This window comes from Chelonia mydas, chromosome 7, assembly GCF_015237465.2.
Source record: "Chelonia mydas isolate rCheMyd1 chromosome 7, rCheMyd1.pri.v2, whole genome shotgun sequence".
In the NCBI taxonomy this organism is placed as follows: Eukaryota; Metazoa; Chordata; order Testudines; family Cheloniidae; genus Chelonia; species Chelonia mydas.
The window spans coordinates 103,982,169-103,989,821 of record NC_057853.1 but is presented as its reverse complement, the minus strand read 5'-3'; the positions used below and the strand labels follow the sequence as shown (position 1 = coordinate 103,989,821).

The following is a 7,653-nucleotide window of genomic DNA, read 5'->3' as shown; positions in this document are numbered from 1 at the left end:
TGAGAATATGATCTTTGGATAATATATTGCAGCATGTAACATGTTCACTGTGTGATCGCACGGTTACAAATAGGAAGTTCGGGGGGAAACAGGCATTGACTGGCCGTCCAATTAATGCAGAGGTTCTCATGCTAGAAGGCCCGGGCCACAACATTTAGCTTTGAACTTTAGGAAAACCGCCAGCTCCCTTTGAAATGTCTGTAGAAGGTAAAGGAAAAGAAGTTATAGTTTGCAGACTTCCCTGCTGTGATAAGGCAGATTTTGACCAGGTGTCGTACTGTACCTATGCTGTGCATTTGTGTAAATCCTGAAGTAGTGGCTTGAATTAAACCAACACTGAACTGAGCTTTCCAATCGCTGCCGATTTGCCCCTCGTACAGATTACATCCTTCTTCATTTCTGCCAACTAGAATGCACCTTACGTGCTATTGTAAAATAAGTAACCTCCTATCCTAATGTAATTGTAACGGGATTAAGGAGCGGGATGGTTGCAACCCTTAATGATCGTGTTATCATTGTACTCCTCTAGAGGAAGTGGTTTTAAGGCTTTGAAAGAGAGAGTTTTCCCTTCCAATTTCATGTCTTGGATGAAGGATGTACAACCCCAGAGGAAGTGAAGCGAGTGCCAGTGTAGTTACAAAGATCGCAATTAATTTTGTAAATCCCAATAGAAATGCCATCTGAACAGGATTTAAATATAGATATAGGTATCTGGCTGCACCACAAAGACTTATTACATCCCCCGGGGGAGGTTAGGGATGTACCTGCATCGTTTTGGGATAGGAAATGCGTTTCCTAGGTTGGATTGCATCCTACCATTGATACCTTTACTAAATGTCCCTTGCCTAGGCTTCTTGGCGCCAGGCAACTCAAATCCACTTAGTCTTTTCATCTCTCCCGCAATCTCCCAGCCGTGTACAAGCGGCAAATCTGGCTCACCCGGAAAGGAGTCAGATCTTTGTGAGCCTGATATAACTCGTGAGCCGTTTGGCTGGCTCAATGTCTGAAAGACAAGCAGTTAAACTTGGGATGGAGATTCATTCAGTCCTGCACGGGGGCCATTTCGATCTTTCGGTGGATGTTCTTAGATAATGTTCAGGGGCCCACTGAAAACAGCCAATAATTAATTAGGACGTTGTTGGGGAGTTACTCAGCAGACGCTTCTTGTTTAAATTACCCCTTCTTTAGGTCGGAGAGAGGATATTAGTTACAAAATGGAAGCCGGTGCCTTACTCAAACCAAATTCTCCTCTAGCACCTGGAATTTTCTAAATCTAATTTGCTTGCGTTTTTATTTTAAATAATGGTAATAAATTCGAGGCTTTTTTTCTGCTCCCAGATTTGCCTGTTTTTGCTGGGGCTGTGTTCTCTCTGGTGTAGGAATGCTCCCCGGCTCCTGAAAAGTTCATTTGGAAATATACAAAAGCATTTCCCCTTATACTGGGAAGAACAAAATGAAAAGGGAGTCATTTACTCGACGTCCTATATCATTTTATGCGCAGCATCGAAACTCCTGTCTTTAAATCTGTATGCTCAAATGTTGCTTGTTAGGCAGCAGACTAGCAAATCAATTTCACGAGCAAAAGGGTAAAAACCCACGGACATGCACAGTGTGTTTATTTAAACAACAACCCACTGTTTTAAATAAGCGATTCAGACCACATCAGTTCACCCCCAGTTTCCACCCAAAACGTTACAAACGAGGTGATGGAGAAGGAGCAGACACGTAGACAGATGCTTGTTTGCCATCTATTTTCTCCCTATTAGCGGCCGGCTTTAAACTGAGCCCTTCACTTGTAAGCTTAATGAGCGGCTGCGATCCAGTTCTGCTGACTTCAGCCAGCAGCCCCCCGAAAACCAGCGGGCTTGCGGGGGGCTAGAATTTTGAAACTTTCCGGGGCTGCCAGCAGTCTGTGATTGGCCCTGGCAGATGTAACCTCCATGCAAATGAAGCCACGCCACCCCGCCGCCTGGAGATCAGTAGAGATCTGAGAGAGAAAGGAGCATGCATTCCGGCTGGGCAAGCTCAGGGAAAACCTGCAAAGACACGCCAAAAACACACCCCAAAACACAACCAAAACAAGCCCAGACAAGAAACCCAAGCCCCCCCCAGCCGCCCCAGACCCTCAGGCACACGCACTCACACACACCTTCCCCGAGAGTGGCTCTAAAGGGAGAGCTTTCTTCCTCTTATTTCTTATGAACCCAGGATGAGCAACAAAGAAGACCCGAGCAAGTGTTGCCCCGCAGCCGCTCCGATCTCCAGTTTTACCATCCAGTCCATCCTGGGCAGCGGTACCTCGGAAGGGGGCAGGGAGCCCAGTTCCAAGGCAGCGGGCGCCTGGCCGGGCAGGAAGCTAAGTCTGTCCGTGTCCTCAGAGGAAGAGGAGCCGGAGGAGAGCTGGAAACATCACGGCTGCTTCTGTCCTGAGACGCAGGGCCCCAAAGAAACTTGCCACAAACACCAGCCCATCAGTTTCACGTGTCTCAGTAAGTACTGGACAAATTTGCCTCCTTAGGAAGTATGTAGATCTCCACCTCGCTAGATGTTAATATCTAGAATGACAGCTCTCCACCGTGCATTCGCTCTTCTCGCTCGGGTTTTTAGCTGGTGAAACCTTTTCATTTACATCTTAGCGTGGAATATACAGTATGTTGTGACCAGTTTATAGGGGTCTGTCTAAACGCAGGGGAAATCAGTGTCTCGGGCGTTTGGGTGTACAAGCCCTTTGAAAACATCTATTGTCAAACGGTAACATGTACATACCGTGTCCTTTTATTTCGTGTTTGTTGGTGGTGGTGTTTCACGGAACATTTGGGCTGATTTCTGGCCAAACTGAGTTCGTGTCGGGTCCTTACCGGATTTGGTACAAAAGGTTTAGAGATACCTTAGATTTTAGTCCTTTCCCTGCATATTTTCCTCCTTCCCTTGTGAACGATTATCCATTTGACATGATTGATAACTGTGCTTTTCTTAGATTGTTCTTCTTTACAGCTCCCGCGTAAGGGGAAGAAAGCTGTTAGTTCTTAGCATTATTTGGGAATAAACGGGCTGTGAAATGTTATGCTATAAAGTAAGATCTACCATCTCTTCTGCTGTAGGAAAGAAACACCTTTAAAAAACAACCAACCAACCAACCATTCCCCCTCTCCCCCCCCAATTCCTGGTTATCCACGTATCTTCACTGAGGATAGAAGGGATGTATTTTAAAAGTAAAGAACCTCTTCATTCTGGAAGCTGACTTTCCTCAACACTTGAGCTTGGAATCAGAATGAACTGGAACTTTGGAGCTGCACATTGCGGCTGTGAAATTGACTTTCTTTAGCTAGTGTCTGTGCACTGGGGAGCTAGTAAAAATGAGCGTTTGCTATGTTTAGAGCTTTTTTTTTTTTTTTTTTTTTTTGGATACGCTGTAGAGTGTCTGATGCGGAATATCTCTGTTTGTTTGCTTGTTTGTTCGTTTTCTTCAAGGCAATCCAAAGGGGAATGGAGGAGCAATGACGGTAAATACAGACAGGACGCAATTCCTCTCCCAATCCCAACAGGACTTGAAGGAGGAAAAAGAGAAACACTTCCCTCCAAACTCCCCGTCTTCTGGGGAGAGACAAAGGGACGGAGGGGACAGGCAGGCTAATTCAGCCAAAAAGAAGACCCGCACTGTTTTCTCCCGGAGCCAAGTGTACCAGTTGGAATCTACCTTTGACATGAAGCGATACCTGAGCAGCTCGGAGAGGGCCTGCTTGGCCTCCAGTTTGCAGCTGACGGAGACCCAGGTGAAAACCTGGTTCCAGAACCGCAGGAACAAATGGAAAAGGCAACTCTCGGCAGAACTGGAGGCGGCCAATATGGCTCATGCCTCAGCTCAGACACTAGTGGGGATGCCCCTGGTTTTCAGAGACAATTCCCTTCTGAGAGTGCCAGTGCCCAGGTCGATCGCCTTCCCAGCCCCTTTATACTACCCAGGCAGCAACTTGTCAGCCTTACCTCTCTATAATCTTTACAACAAGATCGACTACTGACTCTGAAAGCCGATGGCACTGTCTCCTTCTCTGTATAGCTCTTCGATAGCCGCAATGACCTTCCATAGATTTCACCCGTCTGTATCCACTGGAAACCAAATGTGCTTCTTGCAATGTTAAGAAATACACCATGTGTATTCATTATTTTTATTTATCGGATCTTCTCGATTTGTTTGTTTATGTTCTAGGCTGGCATAGTGTTTTTATGTACGATCGCCATGCATTATCCCACCAGACATAGCTGACTTTCTGAGCTTCACGGGACTTTAAAAACAAATTGCAGTCGTCTCTCTATCTACATGTGCAGGTAGGAAAAGGCCCAGGGCACTTGGTTATTTGTCTCTGCAATTGTATAGGCCAATTTCAACACCCCCCCCCTTTTCCTGAATATTATTCTATCACTTGAAAATAAAATTTAAAAAAAACATATTTCAGATCTGTAAATATTTTTAAAGAAAATAAAACATTTTAAACATCGTTTGTAACTTTTGCCAAGTTGATTGCATATTTCAGTTCAAAACGCAAAGCGCACTCTGGTTGAACGGCATGTGTGGTGTTAGCCGTGAAGGAGGTTACAACTAGCAGGGAGAGGGACAGACGCCTCTTGAGTTGTGCCGCCTCTCAGTTCACGAGAAACTTTCAACGACTGAATTCAGGAAATGTTGTAATTCTTTCTTTTGAGTTACAAGAGCCCCTGACGTCCACCAGCGGGATTCCACCTACTTCTGGAGGCCCTTGCAGCAAAGTCAACCGAACATGAACTGTGCACTGATCAAAACAGGGCTGGAAATATTGAGTTACTCAAAGTGAAGTAAACTGGCAGCTGCGCTGCAGGAAGAGTAAAAAAAAAAAAAAAAAAGGCTAGTGGGAAAATAAAATCTTAGCTTAGGCAAGTCACTGTGAGACCTGCAATAACTGTAATAATATGTTAGCCTTTTCCATCCTATTTAGGCTCTGCCAAGCGAAATGCATCAGAAGTTACCAACACCAGTGACTTTTAGTTTGTGTAAAGACTAAAATATTGAAAATGCTGCAACTAATCATTCATTTTTAAATAGAACATCTAAATGTAGTTACACCCACCACTATGTACCCCCTAATCAGCATTGTCTATATAGGTGCACACTGTTGTCTGATATTTTTCTACTTTATATTTACACCCCTCTTCTCGCCAGAAAACCATACTGGGGCTATGCATGTGAAGAAGTATTTTTCTTCCTCACCTCCTCCATTATAAGCATCGTGAATGGGAAACGTAGACTACAGACTGTAGTCCCCAAACCTTGCAAATGTCAAATACGTTTGGATCACAGCAGCCCTGGTGTCTTTATCTGGAAATAAGATGAACCTTCTTTATTAAGTGATCAGAGCAGAGAAGTGTTTCCGGAAATGAGGGGTGTTTTTTTATAGTTTGCAGTGTATTCTGTTAAATGCCACGATCACATGTAAAGTGCTTGCCAGCTCCTTTTAATAGAAATGTGACATTCGGAGCCATGATTGATTTTAGCGCTCAGCCGCTTCTCGCAAGTGCTAAAAACACCTGCAGCCTCCTCTGTACAGAGGATGAAGTGAATCGTTTAAACAAAAAGTAAATACTTCATCAAGTGTTATTTAAATTGCAGGTACTGTTGCATTTTTATCAGAGCCACCTGTTCCTTGGTTAAGGTTTTGAATACAGGAAGATATTTTAAGAAGCAATAACTTTCAACGGACATTGCATTTACGATCAAAAAAATGTAGCCTGAGGATTATAACGGTATCATTCTGATAAATGTAATGAAATGAAAACTCTCTCCGTGTTTCTTTTCATGTAAAACCAAACATTTGAAAAAGACGTTTAAAGTATTTTGGAGTATCAAATTCAATAAACTATAGTGAAGGGCTTCGGGTGAATATTTTTCAGATGAAAATCAAACTCATGGTTTGCTATGATTCAGGATCATTTAACCACATTATCATCTTTAATTTTTGCCCAGGGTTGGCATTTAAACAAATTAGAATTCACTGAAACGTTTTGCATTTTCACTCTCGATTCTTCCATAATTAATATTATTAACAGCTAAATTATCAGCTCTTTCTAAAATACACCAGAAATAAGAGGCTGAGATTAATGTGAAGTTTCACTACACTGTTATTGCATTTCAAAAGCTTTTTATGATCACAATCATACCATGCTCTTCTCTGTACATACACACATACAAAAATAGTCTTATTTATTGCATTATATTAAGGAAAATAAAAAATAAATTCAAATATCTCACTGGAGGTTCATTGTTAATAAAAATATTTCAGATTCCTTTGTAGCCCCCTACATTTTAAAATAATCCTTTGACATACTCCTCCAAGCTAGAGAAATGAAAGGACGCCTTTTCTATTGTCCATTAGTAATTACCCTTGTTAGCTTGGTGAGAAGCAGACATCTTGAGTCATATATACAGCATGTTTGCAACAGCAAGACTATATGGGTGTGGAATTGGCTGCTTTCCACTCTCTTTACATTGGTAAACGCAGAAGCTTACTCCTAGGGATGATCCGGAAGGCAGCCAGTACTAATTCCAGATTGGACTGAAGGAACCTTTACAATCAGTCTCTCTCCCCCCACCCTGTCAATCGTGAAACTTTTTGATACTCTGTGGGTAGTATTAAGATACAATAAATCAGTGGGTAAGCTTCAGTTCATTCGCACTATTTTATATAACTGCCGATCTTACTTTTGGGAGCAGGCGTTTAGAATTAATTTCCAATTAAAACAAATTTCACTTTTCTTAGAGTCTAATTGTCCTTTGCATTTCTCATTAATAAAACCCAATGCGATATAAGATTATGCAAATAAATCAGGAAGAACTTTTGATGTCCAAGAATTAAAGAGAGTGGGCGAGAAACGAAATCGCTCAAAACTGCAAGGGGAATGCCGCAGCTACATCACAGAGGCATGAAGAGTACAAGTGGAATAAATACTATTCCCTTTAGAGGAGCGAATATCATACAAAGTGTGTCCCACAAAGCTTTAAAGAGTTGAATAATATCGATTTATAGAGTTAAGTAACAGTAGAGAGAGGATACATTTTCAGCTGAGGTACTTATTTAAAAAGAAAAGAGAAAAAGAGGAGGAAAAACAGAGAATCCTACAAGGCCAGTTCTAATGCAACTGGTTTTGCTAAGACTCCGAATTAAATATATATACATACAAGTAAATAGAAAAAGCAAATAGAATCGAAGCTGGAACACTAATAGCATGCCTCTCTATTTCTTATTGGACCCATAAAAGAAAGTGCGCTTTTGAACGGAGGGGGCCGTGGAGACAGCTAGTACATGCATAGAGTTAATACTAAGATGCATGCATGGACAAATGGTGCATGAGTGGACTTGGTTTATGGATAAATGATGCAAAGAAGGAGCGAGACCTGGTGTACGGACAGACTGAGTCTACCTACGCCCCTATATCTATGTCTTCCCCATGGGTGGATGGGTGCATGAATGAAACTGATTCTTTGATAACAATGGAGCATGGATGAAGCCGGTGCATGGAGAACACTCCTGAAGCCACACAGGAGAACACTCTGTAGGGCGAGGGGATCCCCCCCTCCCCCAGTGCAAGTGATCCCACTTTGGCTGCTTGTCCTTGACCTTTCAC

General features: G+C 42.6%; 1 protein-coding gene across 1 annotated transcript; it reads left to right on the top strand.

Moving 5' to 3' along the window:
• Window positions 1–2,192: 2,192 nt before the first annotated feature.
• On the top strand, window positions 2,193–4,990 carry HMX2 (H6 family homeobox 2). The gene is made up of 2 exons (XM_007053061.3): window positions 2,193–2,489; window positions 3,472–4,990. Exons 1-2 carry the CDS (start codon window positions 2,210–2,212, stop codon window positions 4,017–4,019), a joined length of 828 nt encoding a protein of 275 aa, XP_007053123.1. The 5' UTR covers window positions 2,193–2,209; the 3' UTR covers window positions 4,020–4,990.
• The last annotated feature ends 2,663 nt before the right edge of the window (window positions 4,991–7,653 follow it).